Raw genomic sequence first — 22989 nt, forward strand, 5'->3', positions numbered from 1 at the left:
AAGGGTGTCATATGGTTGATTTTTCATGTTTTAGTAATGGTGGGAAAATGGTAAGTACCAAGTGTGTTTTTTGCCCAATTAAAGTCTGTGCTGTATTTAGGGGTACAGTGAATTGTATTTCATTTCCTTTCTCAGTATTTTTAAGATAAGTTTGTAAAATGTTGAAATAACTTTTTTTGACACCTGCAAGTTGAAAAGCACTTTTCCATAAATGCAGCACCCCCACATACCTGTCCCCCACATCATTTACCCCACTTATCAGCATTTTAGACAAATTCACCTGAACACTGTCATGTCAGCATTGGCCATATTGTGCTATTAAAATCAGGGCCATCTCTTCCATTGGGCTAGTTGGGCAGTTGCCCAAGGGTCCGAAGCTTGTAGGGGCCCGCCAACCCTTCCCCCTGCAGCTGTGGCCAGTTGGTAAATTTGTGATATTTTTATAAGCCGGCCACCGGTGCACTGTATTCTGATCTAATACACCCCGGTGACGAGTACTCACCTCCCAGTTTTACTTCATCTGCCGGCTTTAGACCAGTCAGACAGAGTCTCTCTGCATGTGTGAGACGTCTGATGGGCATGCAGGAGGGTTTATTTTTATTGACCTGTGAATGAGTGGGTAGGGGCCCCAGTGCATTGCTTTGCCTAGGGCCCACACTGCTGTTAAGGCGACACTGATTAAAATGCCTCCAAGTGCCTGATTATTTATTGCTAGAGTTGTACCACAGGTTCTGCACTGTTACCGGCTTTTGTAACTTAAAGAAAGGAAACAATCCCACCTTCTCCCATCCCGTGCGAGCGGAAAAAACGTGATTATTACTCTGCATCTTGTCCGGGAGTTTGGAATTGATTTGCAAGATTAGCGCAGCTGACTCTTACTCGCAAAATCGTATCACCGACCTAAATTCCCGGCACAACGTGCTAATCTGATTTCCCCCTAAAGGGAATATTTATACATAGCTCTACGCAAAGTTCATTGAAATGAACAATGAACTTTGCAAATGTTTCTTTAGAGCTGTAGCCCTTTGCTGGGACTAATGGTAAACGCTGCAGAGGTAGTGGCTGTATCATATTGCATGCAATCGCCCCCTTTCCTACTGTACAGCTTTTTCTAGGGTTTGATGTAAATCTGCTGTGAGCTGGCTAGTAATCTACATGATCATCTTATGCTAAACACACTCCAAAATAGAAAGTATTTGATAGCTGTGTATATTCTATTTAAGGACACGGCCTGTGTGTATCTCTGTCCCACCTGCAGTCACAGGAATGGGACCAGTCATGTTGAGGCGGTATCCTCTGTTCTGCAACCTAGTAATAGTAAATGACTTTAGGCCAGAGAATGTCGTTCTTGACTACTAGCCTCCGGGCTCATATTCAGATCCATATCCCTCTAAATTGTACAATTGGTCTATGCATAGTAAATGGGGTCCTCTGTGCCATTTGTGGATGTCTATCCGTCATTTCTAAATACAACAGATTAAGAATCGTGCTAAATTTTCAGGAATTAGTTAATGGCATAAAAGCGCATTAGGAGCAGAACGGTGGGTTAACTACTCAGAAGCATAATCTCTAGGCAGGTATCTTTTGTATGACTTACTTTGGCTGATCTCTTGTTTCCGGCAGGTTTTCTCGCTGAGCCCGTCACATTGTACCAGTATGGCGTCAAAGACGTGGCCACCGTTTTCTTCTATATGCTTGTGGCAATAATATTACATGCTGTTATACAAGAGTACGTGTTAGATGTGAGTACATAAGTCTTTATTTTTGTAGACATGACCTAATCTCATCGTTCTCGAGTCTGAGCCCTACGTAATAATTGCAGTTCTAGTGTAAAACACAGCAATGCTCTATAAGCTTGCTAATGCACTTTATGCTCTATTGGAGCTTTGTGGTTTTAATATGTAACCCCTAGCTGGGACATGTAGTTGTGTATTTTTCAGCTGGAATATGAAAGCTAACCCTCACTGGGGAAAAAGAAGGACTCTCTGCAAACGCCATAGTACAGTACTAGTACATATGGAAATTATACCTTGATGGTTCAGAATAAATGAGGGGGACACAGCTTTCCTTTTTGAATATAAGTTTATTTTCCTCCTACTCAGTAGAAGAAGATTGTCCAACCGGACTATAAAATACATATTTACTTCAAACCCATCCCCAAACCCATCCCCCACAGATAAACGTGGTCACTGCATTTGGCAGTTGTGCCATATGAACACCCCCCTCTTACACCATTGGCACACCAGGGGCATCAAACATTTAAAACAAGTGGGATGTACAAACATTATATTTTGTAGCATTTTCGTGAGGCACAAATAAGGAACCTGTAATAATTTTACTGCCACTACATGTTACTCTGTTCACATCGCTCACTTATCCTGCAGACTCCTCTACCTGTATACCGGGGCAACGTTAGATCTTGTGCATACTTTGATTACTCACATTATGGAGGTACATCATTTGTGCGTTAGTCTGAACATGCATGACTTAGAGATGTTTAAGGCACTTATCTAATTCAGCTTTTTTGTTTCAGAAAATTAACAGGCGTATGCACTTCTCAAAGACAAAACACAGCAAGTTCAACGAGTCCGGACAACTGAGTGCTTTCTACTTTTTCTCTTGTGTTTGGGGGGCGAGCATCATAGTCTCAGTAAGTAAACTGTGTACAACTGGGCTGTCAGTATTGCATTCTAATTCCTCCTATGTGCATCCGCAAACCCCCAAGGTGCCCATGAATGCAGCTGTTCTGCTTCTCAGGCCTTATTGGATATAATTGTATGACAGTTGCATAATCAGTGAGCCTTAAACAATCATTGATACAGAGACACATCTCATAAGCTGGGTACACACTAGATGAGCTCTGTACCCGGCTGTTATCAGATGCGATGGACGACATATCGTGCGGTCCATACACACCACACGATTTTGGTGAATGACCGCACTGTGGCCCTCATTCAGAGGCGGTCGCAAGAAGCGACCGCTCGCTCTGAATGTGGGTGGCCGCTTGTAATTTTAAGTGCGGCCTCCTGGTCGTCAGCTAAGCTATGGGTTACCACCCACAGCTTTAGCGACCGACCAGGTTGATGGTCGCGATGGTCAAGACCATCGCGACCATCAGGGATTGCAACGAGACCCTAAGGTTGGGTCTCGGCAACCGCAAGCCCCGGGGAGCTTCCTGCTCTGATCGAGCAGGAAGCTCCCCACTGACATCACTGCTGCTAAGGAACGCCTCCGTTTGTGAAACCACCCCCCTGAAACGCCTAAAGAACGGGGCGAGCTGTCGATCAACATCGACAGCTGCCCCTTTTGTAGTGAGCTGCGGAGCGACAGAAATTCTCTCTCGCTCCGGGGCTTGCGCACACACAGTGCGGCTGATGCGCGTGCGCAGGGCATAAACATTGACCCGGTCGCAAGCGCTCAGCGTTTACGACTGGGTTTGAATGAGGACCTATGTCCTTCCCTCGCCACTGCATACAAATGCATGGGATCTTCGGTCGCATCTACAGAGTGAGCAGAATGTATGGCAGATCTGAAGGTGCGACGGACGCCGCCACGGTTGCATAGTGCATACACACTAGACAGTTTGAACGATTTATCATTCCAATCCAACGGAAAACAAATCGTTTAAAAAAATCTTCTAGTGTATATCCTGGTGTAAGGATCTCCTATGTCCATGGGGGCTGGTGGAAATTGTGGTCTGTACTGTTTTCCTTAATCCTGGCTGCTGTGGAAGAGCTGTATACTGTACTAACATGTTGCTATTTCCTAGAATATATCTCGGTAACATGTCACTTTTGTTATTAAAAGGTTTTTTTCACACCTTCAGATTCCTATTTTCCCTTGCACATGCCATCCTGCAACATTTACTTAAACACCTGGGTTTATCTTTCTGGTTTCCTTATAACTTAGGTCATCTCTTGTTGTGTTGCCGTGGGTTAGGACTCTGGGTGCAAACTCTTTCAGCCATGTTTTTATATGAGCAGAATAACAAAAGTAAGAAAAATGGAGTAAATAGAGTTAGTAAAATTTGTGGAAAGCGTATAAAGGCCAAATGTCAGCTCTTTATTGCTTAATATTATGCTTACTTTCTCTGCGTGCTGACTCTGATTCTGTTTATCAAATTTTTTTTTTTCAAAGGGTTATGAGTCTGTTGCAAGTCATCAGGGAACAGTACATGTTTAAGGATTGAGGGGGAGATGTACTAAGCCTTGGAGGGCGATAAAGTGGAGAGAGAAGGTACAAACCAATCGGCTCCTAAATGTCATGTTAAAGGCTGTGTTTGAAAAATGGCAGGCACCGATTGGTTGGTACTTTATCTCTCTCCAAGACTTGAAACATCTGTCCCAGAATCATTAATATTTTGCGGTAGTCACGGTTAGTAATTGTTAGATAATTAATGTTAGACATTAATGTGCTTTAAGAATCAGGGACCATAATGTAGATCAAACAGTTAGTAGAAGAGTTGTTCACACAGCTAAGAGCTCTGCAGATTGCATTGCTAGAAACTAACAGCAAGGTAAGATCATGTCATCAGTATACGCAGCACTGCTTACTTATCTGTATGCAGTACAAGAACATGAGCACGGTAATATTGCAGGTCTCTCCAGGATGTACTAGGCTGAAGTGCCTGCAGTGTTTGTGGTATTAGTCACCATGGCAACCACTTCTGAACAGTAATGTTATTTTCAGCAAAATAACTACCTGCACAACCACTAATTACGATGTTTGGATACGGCTTTAATGATTAAAGAATACAATCTAATTCGCAGAGAAAAGGCTTTGTCAGAAGCCTTTAGCTGACAGATGTTAGTGCTGCCAATAGTGATCGTTACCATTGTAATGCTGTATTCTGTCTCTGTTCTACAAATAAATTATTGAACATCTATTTTATTTTCAATTTGTTCAGGAGAATTACCTTTCTGATCCAACCAGTTTATGGAAAGGATACCCCCATGTATACTTCCCGTAAGTAACCGCATTTCTTTTAAGTAATCTACATCAGTGATTCCCAATCTTGGTCCTCAAGGCAAACAGTACAGTGTTTAGGGATATCTATGTTTGAGCACACATGGTTAAATTAAAATAACTGAGGTACTAATTAAGTCACCTGTGCTCAAGTATTGATATCCTTAAAACCTAGAACGTTAATGTGCCTTGAGGACCGTGGTTGGGAAAGACTGATCTATATGATTTTGTTGCCCAAATTCTTTTGACTTGAGTGCATGATTATGGCCATAAAAACACAGCTTTCCTAGAACAAATAGTACTAGCAATGAGCGTTTACTATGTGGTTCTGATGGGGCCAGTGCTCTCCGCTGCAACGCCTCTCAGCTGTGCAGTTCCTGGCCATTATAAAACTAGTCATAGGGGTTGTAATGATGTCTAGCTGAGATGTACGGGCAGTTGTACCCAGTAAGTCAGCCATCGCTGTGACGGACGGGTACCTATAACCCAATCGCTACAATAGTGGTGACAGTGTTTCATATGAAACTGTTTAACAATTGAGCGACATATTTTACAGAGTATATGCTTGTCTGCATAAGGAGAGATTCTGCTCCAGGCGTCCTGCACTACCCTCACTTCTGGGCGCTGTCTCCATTCAGCTTCCCTGCCTAGGAGCATGTATATTGCAGCAGGCTATATTAATTTGCATACTGGGTGTGTTTTATTTTTCTGCTGTCTCCTAAGTAGGAAGCTACAGATACCAATTACAAACTTGAAAATATGGCCAGTTCTTTATAGCCTTAATGTTTTAAATAAACAACCTGAGTGAGAGTTTTAGTGGTGCTCTTGTTGGAAGATTGTTACACCAGCACAGGGATTTCTGTTTAAGTGAGCGATGGTTATAGTAGATTTCCAGTGAACAGAGGTGCCAAGTTTACTAGGTCATAGTTGTTTGAATTTTGGATTCCCACCTACCTTTGTACTGCAGGAGGCAACACTAACTAGCTCCAAATATATTCACTATAGCAGGGCTCGACAAATCCCGGGGTCAGGTCGCCATGACTACCAGATTTTGCTGCTTGGCTACCAGATTTTGCAGTGAAGGAGGAAGCAGATCCTCATCAGCTCTGGCAGAGTTTGATGCCTATAGTATTGCAGTGTTCATATCATGCACAGGAGCGCATGTGCTGAGTGTCGCCTGCGGTGACTGCTGTGCCTGTGTCCGTCCCGGCCTGCACTGATCCCTGCTGTTTGTCCCAGTCTACGCTGATCCTCCTGTACGTCCCAACTGTCTACAGTCTCCTATCTCCAGCTGCATAGAGCTCTACGGTAGTAGGGTCTATGCGTGGACAGGGATTGCGGAGGGGCTTCAGAGGGATAGTGGTGTGACCATGGGGGGGGTTGTACTTTCTGGCACCATTATTTTATGTGAAATGTGGTCCGTTATTACTGGAGGATTGAGCTGTGCAGAGCAGTGAGGGGGCCTCCATTTTACTGTATCCATTCAACTGTGACCATTTTGTGAACTAGTATAGTGTGTATAACACACAGAGCTGTGCTCCTCACTCACTCCTGTAATTTTTTTTGGGGGGGTGGTGGTCTGGCTCCTACACTTTCATCCTGGCTCCTAGATTTTACAAAAATTTGTTAAGCCCTGCACTATAGACAGCATATTTGCTTATCCAGCCCAGCAACAAGTTGCTTCTGACAGGTTTCTTATTACATATTGATCGTTTTCGTCCAATACTAATTTACAATAGTAGATATACACTTTAAGCTAAAAAAATTAGATAAATCTGCAGTACAGTCTGAGTGCCGCCAATGAAACAGTTTTTGTTTTTTGTTTTTTTTTAATTAAAAGTAAAACGTTTATGTATAAACTTTAAAATTGAGCAGATAAAAAGATGCTTTTCCTGGCGCAAATCACTGGTGTCGTTATTTTCTAAACTTCAGCCATTGTCCAGCATGGAAAAAAAGCTCGATGTGAAGTGATAAATAGACCTGGTGCTGACTGAACTTCACAAGAAATAATTTATAAAAGTAATTGTAATAACTAACATAAATTTGCTGTAAAATGTACCATAACTAGCACCCATGAAGACCAATTACATACTTAAACGAGCACAAAAATTCCACAAGTGTCACCCATTTAGCTGATGTTTGTTTTTCAGGAGGACGGCAGCAGATGGGAGGCAGCTATGTATCATCCACTGTTGCTAGGAGTTCCTTTTTATTTTATTGACCAAAAGAGATTTTCAGCTCCTGCAATGTAGTGATCACTGTTACACATACAGTGCCTTGCAAAAGTATTCACCCCCTTTGCATTTTTCATGTTTTGTTCCCTCACAACCTGGAATTAAAATGGATTGTTTGAAGGTGTGCATCATTTCATTCACAGAACATGCCTACAACTGTGAAGTTGTGTTTTGTTTTTTTTTATATTGTGAATCAAACAATATTTAGGACAACAGAACAGAAAACTTCAGTGTGCATAACTATTCACCCCCCTAAAGTCAGTACTTTGTCGAGCCACTTTTTGCGACAATTACAGCTGTAAGTCGCTTTGGATACGTCTCTGAGCTTGTCACATCTTGCCCACTCCTCAAGGCAAAACTGCTCCAGCTCCTTCATGCTGGATGTTTTCCGCTTGTGAATAGCAATCTTCAAGTCTGACCACAGATTCTCAATTGGATTGAGATCTGGGCTTTGACTAGGTAATTCCAACACATTTAAATGTTTCCACTTAAACCACTCGAGTCTTGCTTTAGCAGTATGCTTCGGGTCATTGTCCTGCTGGAAGGTGAACCTCTGTCCCAGTCTCAAATCACAGGCAGACTGAAACAGGTTTTGCTCAAGAATATCCATGTATTTAGCACCATCCATCTTTCCCTCTACTCAAATCAGTTTCCCAATCCCTGCTGCTGAAAAATATCCCCACAGCATGATGCTGCCACCACCATGTTTCACTGTGGGGGATGGTGTTCTTCGGGTGATGTGTTGGTTTTGCCCAAGACATAGTGTTTTCCTTGGTGGCCGAAAAGTTAAATTTTAGTCTCCTTTGACCAGAGCACCTTCCTCCATACATTTGGGGAGTCACCCGCATGCCTATTGGCAAACTCAAATCGTGTCGTTTTATTTTTATCACTAAGTAATGGCTTTTTTCTGGCCATTCTTCCATAAAGCCCAGCTCTATGGAGTGAACGGCTTATTGTGGTCACATGCACAGATACACCAGTCTCTGCTGTGGAACTCTGCAGCTCCTTCAGGGTTACCTTTGGTCTCTGTGCAGCCTCTCTGATTAATGCCCTCCTTGCCCGGTCTGTGAGTTTTGTTAGGCGGCCCTTTCTTGGCAGGTTTGTTGTGGTACCATGTTCTTTCCATTTGATGATGATGGATTTGATGGTGCTCCGGGGGATCATCAAAGATTTGGATATTTTTTTATAACCCAACTCAGAATTGTCCTTCTCAACAACTTTGTCCCTGACTTGTTTGGAGAGCTCCTTGGTCTTCATGTTGTGATGCCTCTTGCTTAGTGGTGTTGCAGCCTCTGGGGCCTTTCAGAGAAGTTGTGTTTATACTGACAGATCATGTGACACTTAGATTTCACACAGGTGGACTTCATTTCACTAATTATGTGACTTCTGAAGGTAATTGGTTGCATCAGAACTTTTGAGGGGCTTCATAGCAAAGGGGGTTATTACATATGCACATGCCAATTTTCAGAATTTTATTTATAAAGATTCTTTTTCTATATATATTTTTCTCATTTCACTTCACCAAATTAGACTATTTTGTGCAGATCCATCACATAAGATTCAGATAAAAAAATAAAAATAAATGACAGGTTGTAATGTAACAAAAAAGGTAAAAAGCCAAGGGGGTGTGAATACTCTTGCAAGGCACTGTATGAGAGGGTGTAGTCCATTTGGAGAAACCTTCCCAGGCCACTTTTCAGGGCAGATTAACCCCCTTTCTATTTTTCATTTGAAGGTCCATTATTCAGGTGTGACTTTTTTTTTCTCTGTCCAAATGCAACAGCTTTAGCAGGTGACGTAGTGTTAGCGGGTGCCTGTGACCACATTGAGGCGTTATGTTAGGACAGTGTTTCCCAACTCCAGTCCTCTGGGACCCCTAATAGTGCATGTTTTACAGATCAGCTCAGTATCACAGGTGAAATAATTAGCTCTACCAACTTTTAAAATGTATCGGCTAGTAATGAATACACCTGAGCACCAACCAGTAGATCTGTAAAACATGCACTGTAAGGGTCCCTGAGGACTGGAGTTGGGAAACTTTGCATTAATGTGTGACAGATCAGGCAACAGGGGAAGAATTTACAAACCACAAGACTGTTCTGTAGTATAAAATGTATGTCTGATACATTGCACCATTTTGGAGGTAACTGCCGGAATCCTGACATCAGTTGAGATGCCGGCATCCCAAACATAAGAATATCTGGCCGGGTTAGCTTGTAGCCGCGGATGGGGACAGGGCTAGGTTTAGGCAACACAGGGGGGCTAGGCTGCGGGAGGGTTAGATTTAGGCACTAACGTGCAGGGTTAGGGTGTGGTGGGGGGAAGGATAGAATGCAGGAAGGGAGGGATAGTATACTTACTGAGCCCCTGTTGGGATCTACGCATCGGGATGCCGCTGTCTTTGCACGGCCAGCATCCCGACTGCCGGTTCCCCATACAGTGTCAGGGTCTTAAAACAATGTTATGCTAAAATCGTACTAATCATAAAGGTGGTTACTTACTGACAAAATGCAAAAGTGATCCCATGGGTAGGGATGGGCAGTATACTGTATTAAATGGGCCAGTAGTGCTCATTTTTATTACCATGGGATTGCTGAACTATGCCAAGATAGTTATCACTTTTCCTGGCATCTAGGTTGGGGAGCCGCAGTATTATAGAGAACTACTGGTGAGAGCGCTCAGGAGGGATTAAATGGAGAGTGTCAAGAGGGAGGTGGCAGGGAGGAAAACCTAGTCATACTGTACTGTATATCGTTAGACAATATATGTATGTTAAACGCATTTCACTAGCTAGTGACCCACTTCAAGGCTGTAATGAAGGTATTCTCTTGCCGGCTGAGGCTTTGGTACACACTTCCTGATGCTTGGGAATTAAGCCTCACTTTTGATTAAGGCCTAAGAGATCTATATGTAAAGTAGGGCTCTCCCCAGGGCCCAGAGAAGTCGGGGACCCCACAGATGTGTTGCTCTCTTCAAGGGATGTGAAAACTGTTATTGATCTATTTTTTTTTCTTGGTGTATATTTGGAGATGGGGCAGGAAATATATATTCTGCACCTGGGCCTACCATTCCCTAGTTACATCAAATTTATATATATGTATGTGTGTGTATATATGTGGCTTAAGATGCCCACACACATACCGATCTGCACACGATCCCACGATGTGTGCGATTTCCCCTGAACTCTCCCCCGGCAGCTCCTACACACGATTTGGAGTAAAAAGCATAAGATCTATCGTGCGTCTTAACTTTTTTTTTTTCCCAGTGCATTTTGTCCCAGATTGTCAGATCTGACAATGCGATGTGCGACCACGATTTGGCCATATTTTACACAATCTGTCGTCACGATTCGTCGGAATCGGCCACATCGTGTAAAATATCGCTATGTGTGTGGGCACCTTTAGTCTGTGATACAAGCAGATCGTGGATGTTTCCTGGGTACAGATGCCGAGGTTGAATAATGTTTTAGTTTTAGCTGTTGTCTCACCTGTGGCCCCCTCATTAGTATCACTCAGGATTTATTTTCGTTTTTTACTCCATCAGATTCCAGATGAAGTTCTTCTACGTTTCCCAGTTGGCATACTGGCTTCATGCCTTTCCTGAGCTTTATTTCCAGAAAACAAAAAAGGTACATTTGAATTCCTCTCCCCTGTGTGGGGGAGATTACGGGTCCTTACATTACATAACATTTAATCCTGTTGAATGTGACCGATCTCCCACTCATCTGATGTTACATGTTCTGTGCAGCCCACACGTCTAAACATATAATCATGTCTGTATAGCTTTAGAATAGTTAAAATCAATAAAAATATGTAAATGATGCTGACTGTCAAATTTCTCTTCTAGGAAGATATTCCCCGTCAGCTGGTTTATATTGGACTTTACCTCTTTCATATCATAGGCGCATATGTATTAAAGTAAGTATACTGCTATACACATAGAGATCTTGCTGTGATGCAGTTACTGATTCAACTTAAATTGTAAGTAATTGTATAATGGATACAGACTATAGCCTTGGACCTATTATACATGAAGATAATGTGCATCAATTTATATGTATTTTATGGTAGCACTTCGGGCCGTATTCAATTAGTTTCGCGCCTGCGACACTACTTCGCATGCTGCACTTTTAGCTGACTTCATGTGTTTTAGCCTCAGAATCTTATCGTGCACGCCCCCACTATTCGCCAAAGGATGACAAAACGTGTCCCGGCGAAACACTAACAGGCATAGTGTTGTCAGAATTGGGGATATCAGCCTGACACCCCCCAAAAGATGCACAAACATTGGGAATCAAAGTAGATGTCCCCGATTAGCCCTACTGAAGCTATTTGGGGTACTTAAGTGCTATCAATTGCTCCAAAATAGCGTCTTTGCACAAGTGGGGAAGAATAGCATTAAGCATTTTTTTTTGGGTGAAAATAAGTATTCCTGTCAAATTTGGGGTACTTGAAAATGGGTGCAAGCATAGTTAAAATTCGCTTAAGTCAAGGTTTAAGTGCTGCAAAAAACGCACCTTCAGAAAACACCTGCAATAAAAGAAAACACCTCCCCCATACTATCAGACCCCCCTAAAGTCTATTTCGCTAGTTTTTGCGTTTGTACCCCACTTTGTACTTTTTCGTCCCCATTTTCAAAGTGCTTTTTGGGGGTGTTCTACTTTTTTTTGGCGTTTTTTGATGCAGTTATCTTTTGGGGGGGCTGTCCAAAGGGTGCAGAGTGGTTTCCGCACCTTTGCACTCCAAAACCGCAATTCTGGACTTTTTTCCGCCGGGCATTCATAGGCGAAACTTTTTCGCCTATTACATTGCATTGACTTTCCGTGTATGCGAAAATTCTTTGCAATTGAGTACGGTGAATAGTTTCCGCCGGGTAAAAAGACGCAATCGGCGATACTTTTTCGTTGATCCCGGCTTTTCGTACCTAATTGAATACGGCCCTTTGTGTTTATGCTGCAACATTTGGAGAGTTTCGCTGGGTTTTAGCTGCACAGTTAATCAAACTATTTCTTACGTCGTACGTGGGAGCGCACAATTGAGGGTACACAGACTATTTGTCCTTCCAATATGACAAATCGTCCCGTTATCATCCTAGTGTGTATTCACCCTAAGACAGAGAGTGCTAGTACCCTGTGTATATGTATATATATATATATATATATATATATATATATATATATAATATATATATTGTGGTTGTCTATTAATGAGACCATGTTCCTCTTTTTCAGCCTCAATCATCTTGGCCTTGTACTTCTGGTTCTTCATTACTTCGTTGAGTTTCTTTTCCACATGTCTCGTCTTTTTTACTTCAGTAATGAAAAATACCAGAAAGGGTAAGTTTAATCCATTTTAAACGTGATCTGATCCTTATGTGATGTAGAGATGTTTATATACAGTGTTCTCTATGTACAGCACTGACCTCACTAACTTGAAATCATAGTTAAAATGAAAATTAACTTGGAGATTGGATCTATTCAAAGTATAGTTCCATTAGTCAAGACAAAATAGAGATCTTGGTGATGGGGGCTGTTTCATTGCCGTGGTAGTTTCTATTTATGTATATTTTTGATATTTCAGCAATACAAACATATATATTTATTTATGTTTATTGCCAGGTTTACCTTATGGGCTATCCTGTTTGTGCTGGGCCGTCTGCTGACACTCATACTGTCTGTCCTCACTGTTGGATTTGGACTATCTCGAGCAGAGAATCAGGAATTGGACATCAGTTCTGGAAACTTCAACATTCTAGCAATCCGGTAGTGTCCTTCTCCATTGTGGATTGTTGCATTTCTACATCCGACAATGCACCTTATCATTAAGGGATCTTGTTAATAAGAGAAATAAGTTGTTTGTGTCCATAAGTTGACTGCATTGAGGCTGGTTCGTCCGATACTTATAATTAACATAGTCAGGTCCATATATATTTGAAGACTGACACAATTTTCATAATTTTGGCTCTGTACCCCCACCCCAATGGATTTGAAATGAAGCAAGGGAGATGCAATTACAGTGCAGACTTTCAGCTTTAATTCAAGGGTTTGAATAAAAATATTGTATGAAACGTTAAGGAATTGCAACCATTTTTATACACCGTCCCCTATTTTCAGGGGCTCAAATGTATTTTGACAAATTAACATAAATATAAAATGTACATTTTTAATACTTTGTCGAGAATCCTTTGCAGGCAAGTACTGCCTGAAGTCTGGAACCCATGGACATCGCCAAATACTGGCTTTCCTCCTGTGTTATGCTTTGCCAGGCCTTTACTGCAGCTGTCTTCGGTTGCTGTTCGTGGATCTTTCTGCCTTTTTAGTTTTGTCTTCAGCAACTAATTGCTCGATTGGGTGATTGACTTGGCCATTGTCCCATCTGTAGTGTGAAGCGCCATCCAATCAACTTTGCTGAATTTAACTGAATCTGAGCAGGCAGTATATTCCCATACACTTCAGAATTCTTCCAGCTGTTTCTATCTTCTGTCTCGTCATCAATAAACACTGCTGTCCCAGCGCCATTTGAAGCCATGCATGTCCATGCCATCACAATGTCTCCAACGTAAATTACAGATAATGTGGTATGATTTAGGATCATGAGCAATTCCAAGCCTTCACCATACTTTTTTCTTCCCATCAATCTGATACAGGTTGATCTTCGTTTCAACTGTACAAAGAATGCTGTTCCAGAACTGGTCTGACTTTTTAGATGTTTTTTTGGCGAAGTCTAATCTGGCCTCTTTATTCTTTAGACTTATGAATGGTTTACACCTTGTATTTGCTCTCATGAAGACTTCTCTTAATGGTAGACTTGGATAATGATATGCATTCCTCTTGGAGAATGTTCTTCACTTGGCTGGATGTTGTGAAGTGGTTTTTCTTTTCCGAGCAGAGAATCCTGCCTCCATGGAGGTCTCAGCCTTTTTGTGTTGCCGAGATCACTAGTGTGTTTTTTTTTTGTTTTGTTTTTTGTTTTTATCCAAATGTACCAAACTGTTGATTTGGCCACCCCTAAGGTTACCGCTATCTCTCTGATGGAGTTTTTTGTTCTTGCAGCCTAAGGACGGCCTGTGTCACTTGCATTGAGAGCTCCTTTGACCACATGTTGTGGGTTCACAGAAACGGCTTCCAAATGCTAATGCCACACTTGGAATCAACTCCAGAACTTTTTCCTGCTTTTATTGGAATAGGCCACACCTGTCCCTGAGACAGCTTTGAATCAATTGCCCAATTACTTATGATCCCTTGGAAAAGAGGAGGGTACACATTAAACAGCTGTAATTCCTAAACTCTTCCTCTAATTTTGGTATGAATCCCCTCAAACGAAAGCTGATGGTTTGCCCTATAAAACCATATTTATTATATGATTGTAACTTTAATAAGTTTTGGTAAATGGCTAAAATAACAAGATTGTCAGTGCCCAAATATATATGGACCTTACTGTAGATGATTTAGAATGAGTAGTATATAGAAATTCGTTCTATATAAATAAAACCACAAGTACAGCCACAGCTCTAAAACAAAATTTGAAACTTAATTCATGCATTGAAAATTCACATAAAGCTGGGTACACATTGCTCGATATATATCGGCCGATACATCGCGAGCGCCTCTGCGGGTCTGTACCCCCGATTTGTCTGTTAATGACGACAAGCAGCACAACAGATATATCTGCAGATCTATCGGTGCATCTCCTGGTGTGTTCGGGCCACCTGCCGATTGACCCAGTGTATACTCCGCATCAGACTTTTAATACCTACAGTATGTCGGGTGTTAATGGGAAAGTCTGATAACCCATGCTGTAAAGTGTTGCTGATTGCTTCTTCAGAGTGCAGTAACTAAGGTCACTTGGGGGTTTATTAGTGAGGAGCCAGCAATTTAAAAACAAATGGTAACACATCTAATTCAATCTGAATGGCACAGCACTGGTTCCAGTGTGCATCCGTAGTGGTCACCATGGGCCACGCCACTTCCTGAAATGCCCTGATTTTAATTGTATATATTGGGTACTGCATCTCATACTATTAATTATAGTGATATAAATCTGATGGCTTGTATGGTAACATATTACTAGACTTCTAGCCATAATATACAGTTGGGAGTTACTTCCTGTTTCTCTTTATATAAATGCCTATTTTTACACTGATTGATACGATTTACTAAACATCAATTATGTGACAATTGCACACACATTCAGAACAAATTATATTTATTAATTACTCGGTACATCTAGCCAATAAGTGAACAAGCAAAGACTTGTTGATACGTGCATTTCATCTGATGTTCCTTATCTCCTGTTACACAGGGAACAATTGCAGACACAGCGAAACATTGCATGCCTCTCCTGTCACCCAACTGACAGTGTGATTGTGGCAGAGAGCAAAGCACTAGACCAGGGGTGGGGAACCTTTTTTCTGCAGAGGGCGATTTTGATATATATAACATTATTCGCGGGCCCGGTGCAGGCCACGCTCCCTCCATGTGACCTCATACGGGGGGCAGGGACGCAATCGCCGGTGATTACAGCAATTCCTGGAGCATCCAGATGAGGCTAGCAGAGAAAAGCTCAGAGGGCCAGACCAAATGTCTCCGCGGGCATTATTCGGCCCCTGGGCCTGAGGTTCCCTATCCCTGCACTAGACACTGCATGCATGGCGCTTGGTTATTTCCGGGACCTGTGGTTTATACTGTTGCTCGAATGCAGCAGAGGGGTGCAGACACAGAATCCGTAATCACCTGCTGCCTCCAAGTTTGGCGTGCCGCATGAGCGACTCGTCTAACTCTACGCTTGTCAGAACAAGCCCTGATCCTGTCATATTTAATAGATCTAAAAGAGAAGTGGAATCTTGTTACATTTTTAAATGAACTCCTGCATAGAGTAAACGCTAATCATCCTTCTCCATTCTGCTTTCAGAATCAGTGTGTTGGCATCTATTTGCATAACTCAGGCATTTATGATGTGGAAGTTCATTAATTTCCAGCTGAGACGGTGGAGGGAGCATTCATCTCCACAGCCTTCTCAAAAGCGACGAACTGTCGCTAAAGGCAAAAGCTCACGGAAGGAAAAAGGTGTGTTTCATGTATTGCCCAGTTCATACATGTTCTTATATTTACCTGAAATAGCCAATGTGTTTCTGTGTAGCTAGTTGCTTACATCTAACTTATGTCCAGTATTCCGTAAATACTTTCCTTAACGTGTGTGTGTGTGTGTACTTTGCTTCTGCGGTAATTGAGACCCTGTGTAGATGTAATAGCACAGAAGATAGAATTGACATACTGTGCTTTATTATTTAGCTTTTTGTGTCTGATATTGCCACTACTGTAGACAGTAAACATTTTATCAACCATAGGGGCTGATTCTGAGGTGAGAGCAAAGCAAAAAAAGCAAGTAACTTTGCACCTGGGCAAAACCATGTTGCACTGCAGATGGGGCAGGATCAAAATGTGATTTACAGTTGGTGTTCTTGCTCAATTCTAAATTGCAGTGTAAAAAGGAAGGCGTTCGGTACGGGATCTCGGCGGTCGGGATGCCGGCGGTCAGAATACTGACAACGGCATCCCAAAAGTCAGAATCCCTACCCAACTAGGTAAGTGTTCTTACTCCTACTTACTCAGGAACAAGCCGGGTTGATGTGCAGTGTGAACGGGCCCAACCCGGGTTATTCAACCCTGGACTCGGCAAACAGCGATGATTGGATGTTCCTGTGTCTCCTTTGATGATGTCAGCAGCTAGAGCCCTGGACCCACGTGCAGCACACTGCAGACAACAACAAGAGACAGCATTTCTGCAGTCTGAAAGGGGTTAATAGCACTACTGTCATTACAGTGATGGACAATTGGAGTGATGAAGTGAACTGTACACTATGCTGTTAGAAGCTGCATCATTCTCTCACTGGCTGAATCAAACGCAGTAAAGCACAAACACTCATGAACTCAGGGCTACACAGTGGTAATCCAGCCATGATTCCTACAATGCTGTGAGCAGTCCCCATCCCTCCCTTGTGTTCCATTTGTGATCTTATATTTGTGAGCCTGAAAAAGTAAATTTTTAATGACATCCATAGGGTTTTACAGAGCTGACCCGGGTTCAGTGTGAACAGGGTCAACCTGGGAATAACCCTGGTCGAAGGTGCAGTGTGAAAGGGGTCTGACCCGGTTTGCAGCCAGGTTAGACCACTGTCCAAAATCCCTGGTCAGAGGCAGGTTTTCATCACACACTGTGTTGTCCTTATGCAATGAGAGCTGTATAAAACATGAACACAGATTATTTTAATAATAACATTTAATATCCTTAATTAACACACAGTGCATTTATTAAGAATTATTTTGGATTATAATTTAGGCAATAACTGATGATGTTTTGTTCAACATAAAGCCATCTACAGTATACTTGTCTGGTGTTGCATTCTGCATTGTTTGCCATTTTTTTTAATAGAGATACATTTTGGGCTTCTTTCCACAGGTTTGTGTGTCTAATGCTGGGCATAAACTGCCAGATAAAATGTCTCAGACCGACAGACATTTTATCTGGCTGTCTGCCAGCCGCAGATGTCCGCGGCATACACTGTGAGAGAAATCTCAGTGTATAGCCCGACATCCGCGCTCCGCACCCGGGGGAGGAGACAGTTCCCTGTTCCTTCCGAACACAGGAAATGTCTATCTGTCGGCCGCGCTGGGCATACACTGCCCGATGCGGCCGACAGTTTCCCGGGTAAATATCGCATCGGACGGGCATGCTGGACAATCCAGCATGCCCGACCGAGCAATATTTAACCCTCGGTCGCCTGCATACACGCTGCAATTATCGCGGCGATCCGCCGATATCGGGCGGATCGTCCCAATAATTGCAGTGTATGGCCAGCATTACTGTTAAAATCGCATTCAAAACATCTGTAGTTTTTTTTTTTTTGTTTTTTTTTTTGTTCTGTAGTATTTTTCAAGGTTTTCAATTGCTGCGTTTCGTTTATTTAAAAAAAAAAAAAAAAAAAAAAATGAAAATAAATGAAATGAGCAGATTTCTCTTCCACTTTATTTTTTACATTAACCCTATAGTAAACAAGGCAAATATAGGTTTATTAAGCCTCTAAGTAACTCCTTTTAAAGCAATAATTCTAAATGGATAATGTTAATGCAAAGATGAGCTTTCACTGTAATGTGTTTGTATGTGTGTGTGTGTGTGTGTGTGTGTGTGTGTGTGTGTGTGTATATATATATATATATATATATATATATATGTGTGTGTGTATATATATATATGTGTGTGTATATATATATATATATATATGTATATATATGTGTATATATATATATATATGTATATATAAATATATATAATTTCAATAATACATTTGTGTCAATTTGACTTTTATTTTCAGAAAACGGAGTTAATGGAACGGTAACTTCTAACGGAGCAGATTCTCCTCGCAGCCGCAAAGAAAAATCCTCTTAGACAAAACAAAAACATTTGAGAAAGTCATTTGCAATTGATGTATTCTGCTCCCAAAGAGAAGTTGCCTTGTGCTGTACAGAGCCCCGCAGCACTAGAATACTTAAAGTTACAGCAAATAGCGCGACCGTATGCCATGATCTTCAGACTGTACAGGGTGTTTTGTTTTTTCTTTTTTTTTGTTACATAACTTTTTAGCATTTATTTAATGCTAGAATTGTCACAATCAAACCTAAAAAAGCAAAAATGGATAAAAACAAAAGGGGGCTGGATGATAGAACTTAACAAAAAAAAAAATTTGGATTAGCTGGCTTTGCACTGCTTAGGGGAAAAAAACTCCCTCCTTTACTGTCAAAGGAGCCAAATCATTTCCGCAAATGAGAATCCAAAATGTGTTGTTATATTCACCCGACTGAGTGGTGAGTGCAAAATAAGTGCAAAACTGGAGCCATTTTAAAGATATTTGCTAAAGTGTTGGTAATTCTCTCTCTCCCATTGTACAGTTCCAGCATCCTACTCTTTTTGATATGCCAACAAAAATGTTTAAAAGGTGTAAATGCTGTGATAAATGTATTTTCACTTCAGTTTTTTTTATAAGCCAACTTTTTTCTTATTTGATTAAAAACGATAATAAAACAAAAAATTGAATTGTGTGCGTGGACAAAAATTGTTTTATTTTATTTATGGATTCATTTAAAATATATCTACCACCAAAACACACTTGTTTTTTTTTTTATTATTATTATTATTTGAAACTACAATTGTTGACTCTCTAGTGTGCTCCATTTTATATTCTAAGCTACCACCTTCAATCTAAAAATAGTCAAGTATAGTTATTACATTATATTCTATATGCTGTAAAAGTAGTCAAATCATACATGCAGCATTTTGGTTGCCCGATTCGACCACAAGTGTGTGCGTACGTACGTACCCAAAACATCTGCTGCCCCTGATCGACTGTTGAGACTGGTATAAATCTAGTTGAATTTGGCTGATAATAGTTCCAAACTTCTATATCTTCCCATGTATAGGACCTTTTGGACTCGTAGGTTTTAAGGTGTCCATGTATGTGTAGATCTACTTACTCTAGTACTGTATGGTTGGATTATTCAGGCTATTGTTCATATTGGCAGCCTACATGGTCTGTTACAGTTATCCAGCCATCCTAAATTATATCTGAAGGACCCTGAGGGTTGTAGGTCATTATTAGTGGCGTTTTAGCTGATGGTCATGCGTACATAATCTTCCCCAAATAAAGCATATTTATATACTGTACAACCAATCCGCCTGAATGGGCTACTTGAGTTTTCGTACTGACACTTGCTTCAGGTAGCAGTAGGTAGTCCTTCATCTGGAATAAGCATAAAGGTGAAGTATTTTTCATTAATGTGGTGCTGTATTCCTAAAATATACTAAGTCTTCCCCGTACTCTGCTTGCTTGGTATAGTAGTGCTCCTTACAGTGACTGAGACCTCCTCATGCAATATCCTCAGCAACAATTTACCATTTTTCTAATAGTTTTCAGAAGTTTCTGACTACTTATTTTTCTTTTTAAAGTAGATATGATAAGATCAAAAGATCACCTGTGAGCTACTTATATATATTGTGTTGTATAGAGCAGGGACGTGGCACTTCAGCTGCTGTGGAACTACACATTCCAGCCATGCTTTGCCACATTTTTAGCGTGCCCGAATAGCAACACTCGTAAGGCATGCTGCGATATGTAGTTCTACAGCAGCTGGATTAACACACATTGCCTACCCCTGGTAGAGAACATGATGATGTCAGGATGACTACATAGATCGTAAAGTTAAAATCCACATGTATAATAGCTGTTATATACAGCAGCTTCTTCCCTGGCTTTTGTGGGTGTGTATCAGTAACGTTAATCTCTACAAATGGACACCAGGGACTGAATGTAATACACTGTGATTAGCAGCAACGGGATAGATTGTGGCAACATGTATGTGTATATTATAAGTGCCCTTATATTAAGGCTGAATCTAAAAAAACCTGAATTCTCCCATAGAGAACTTCCAATGGGGGTCATGGTGTTTAGGGGCTACACCTCAAAAGCTATTGGAGGTACCAAGCTGAAATTTGGAATGGGCAGGTAGAACTGTTGCTTGGTGCTGCGTGCCAAATTTCAGGGCAAAAACATAAAAAAATTAGCATTTGGGAGTAATCTAAAGTTCCCCGGGTCCCGGCATTAGCTGCTGCCAGGGACCCGGTGAAGGTAATGGGCAGCAGTGGCAGTGGTGCGGGCTACAGGACCCGGGGGAGGTAGCGGCAAACAGATGCATACTCAGATCTGTCTGCGTATAAATAAACACAGAAGCATGGATGGATTAGTTTTTTTAAACCGGTGTAAAGAAAAAAAAAAAGCGTGTCCCCCTCCCCCCAAAAAAGAAACCCGCATCGGGCTTTGGAGACCCAATACTGCTTGTGCTAAATACAGGGGACAAACGATATAGGGTCTCCCGTATTGTTCACAACCAGCACTGGTTATTCAGAACCAGTCTTGGTTGCAAAAATGCGGGGGACAAATGACATAGGTGTCCCCCGTATTCAGAGCATCCAGCACTGGGCTCTGAGCCGGTCCTGGAAATACAGGGGAAAAATATGCGTAGGGTTCCTCTGTATTATCCAGAACCAGCACTGGATGCTTTCTAGCAGGGGGCTAATGCCACAGCCAGGGGAGCCCTTTCACCGGGCCCCCCAGCCAAAGCATCACCCCTGACTGCTAGTCAGCCCAGGCTGGGGATCCCCCCCCAATAAAGGGGTCCCCCTCTGCAGGGCACCCCAGGCTGATAGCCCAGGGCTATCCCCATCACCCCTGGATGCCGGGTTGGTTATGTAAAGTGTGGTGCAAGTAAAGAGTTAAAATAATGTATTTTGCATTACAGCATCCACAGCAAAAGAACTATAAAAAACAAAACAAAGAACACGCAGTAGAAAGTAACATTTTATTAACGCACCCACTATTTTACATACTCACCTATGTATCCCTGAAGCTAATCACGTCCTCTTCTCCAGTAGGAATCCATAGGGGGTACCTGTTTAAAAAAAAACATACTCGCCTCCTATGCGTGGATCACGCCCTCTTCGTTCCAATGTAGGGATCCAGGGTCTTGGCAAAACAAAAAAAAATGCATTTCATAAGCCACGGACATTAGTAGTGTCCTCTAAGGACAGTACTACCCGAATGTCAGCGGGATTTGTCTACTGAAATCCCAGTACGGAGCATTCATTGGCAGAGAGGCGCGAGCCTTCCGCATCTCAGCCAATGAGCGGTTCTCACCATTGACTTCAATGGTGAGAGCCGTGCGTGCCCATTTCAAAAATGATGCAGCAGCACCATTTTTTAAATTAAAAGATGGTCGATGCGAGCCAATCTTGCGGTGTCATCGTCCTGCCCCCTCGACTTTTTATTTTTTTATTTTAACACTTTCATTCTTTCAAGCACAGCAGCACAGACGGATCTCACTGATCCACCCATGCATCTCTTTATTTTTTTATCACACACAGATGCAGGCATCATGGATATTACTGAATCGAGCCTGCTACTTCCCCCCTCCTGGATCCCCACTGCGGCTAATGCCTGCTTCCTTCCCACCACTGCTACCGCCCGCACTGGCCAGACATCTTTGTGCACACAAGTGAAGCCACAGTGAGTACACGTGCTGAAGGCACCAACTGAGGCTGCGCAACAAGTTGAAGCTTACTATCTGTATAATGGCGCATTCGTGAGGTAATAGTTTAAAACTGTAACGTCCTAATTTACCCGAATCCCAAAAGCACCTACCCTGGAACAATAGCTACCTAGTAAAACAAGCGCAAAGTTTAAATTCACCCTGTACCCGGACTTATGCCTTCCCAAAAATCCCCCATAGAGAACAGCAGAAAAGTGGTCCTAATTGAAAGTGTAAGAAAAAACTGCCACTTGGAAATTTAGATTACTCGCAAATCCTCATATTTTTGTTTTTGCCCTAAAATTTGGCATGCAGCACATAGCAACAGTTCCACCCGCCCATTCCAAATTTAAGCTCTGTACCTCCAATAGCTTTTAAGGTGTAGCCCCTTAAACATCATGCCGCCCCTTCGGGAGTTCTCTCTGGGAGAATTTTTAATTTTTTTTCGAAGGGACCCTTATGTCGTTTGTCCCCTGTATTTAGCACAACCAGCACTGGGGCTCCAAAGTCCGCTGCTGGTTGTGCTATGGGGGCACATTTTTTTTTGTATTCATTTTTTTATATTGCACATTCATTTTTTAACAGATGAATGGATAGATCTCACTGATACGTCCATGCATCTGTCTTATTGATTTCATTTTCTCAGGTGCATGCCCA

At 41.9% G+C, this 22989-nt stretch overlaps 1 protein-coding gene across 1 annotated transcript in view; it reads left to right on the forward strand.

The window, feature by feature from the left end:
• TRAM1 (translocation associated membrane protein 1) overlaps window positions 1-19293 on the forward strand; it is a 31814-nt gene extending 12521 nt beyond the window's left edge. Inside the window, exons 3-11 of the mRNA XM_088471469.1 lie at window positions 1624-1742; window positions 2534-2650; window positions 4907-4965; window positions 10743-10827; window positions 11046-11116; window positions 12430-12534; window positions 12817-12960; window positions 16109-16263; window positions 18570-19293. Coding sequence (XP_088327595.1) covers window positions 1624-1742; window positions 2534-2650; window positions 4907-4965; window positions 10743-10827; window positions 11046-11116; window positions 12430-12534; window positions 12817-12960; window positions 16109-16263; window positions 18570-18643 — 929 coding nt within the window. The 3' untranslated portion in view covers window positions 18644-19293. The remainder of the gene's footprint in view (window positions 1-1623; window positions 1743-2533; window positions 2651-4906; window positions 4966-10742; window positions 10828-11045; window positions 11117-12429; window positions 12535-12816; window positions 12961-16108; window positions 16264-18569) is intronic.
• Window positions 19294-22989: the final 3696 nt, after the last annotated feature.

This window comes from Taudactylus pleione, unplaced genomic scaffold (genome assembly GCF_031769625.1).
Source record: "Taudactylus pleione unplaced genomic scaffold, aTauple2 ptg000114l, whole genome shotgun sequence".
NCBI lineage: Eukaryota > Metazoa > Chordata > Amphibia > Anura > Myobatrachidae > Taudactylus > Taudactylus pleione.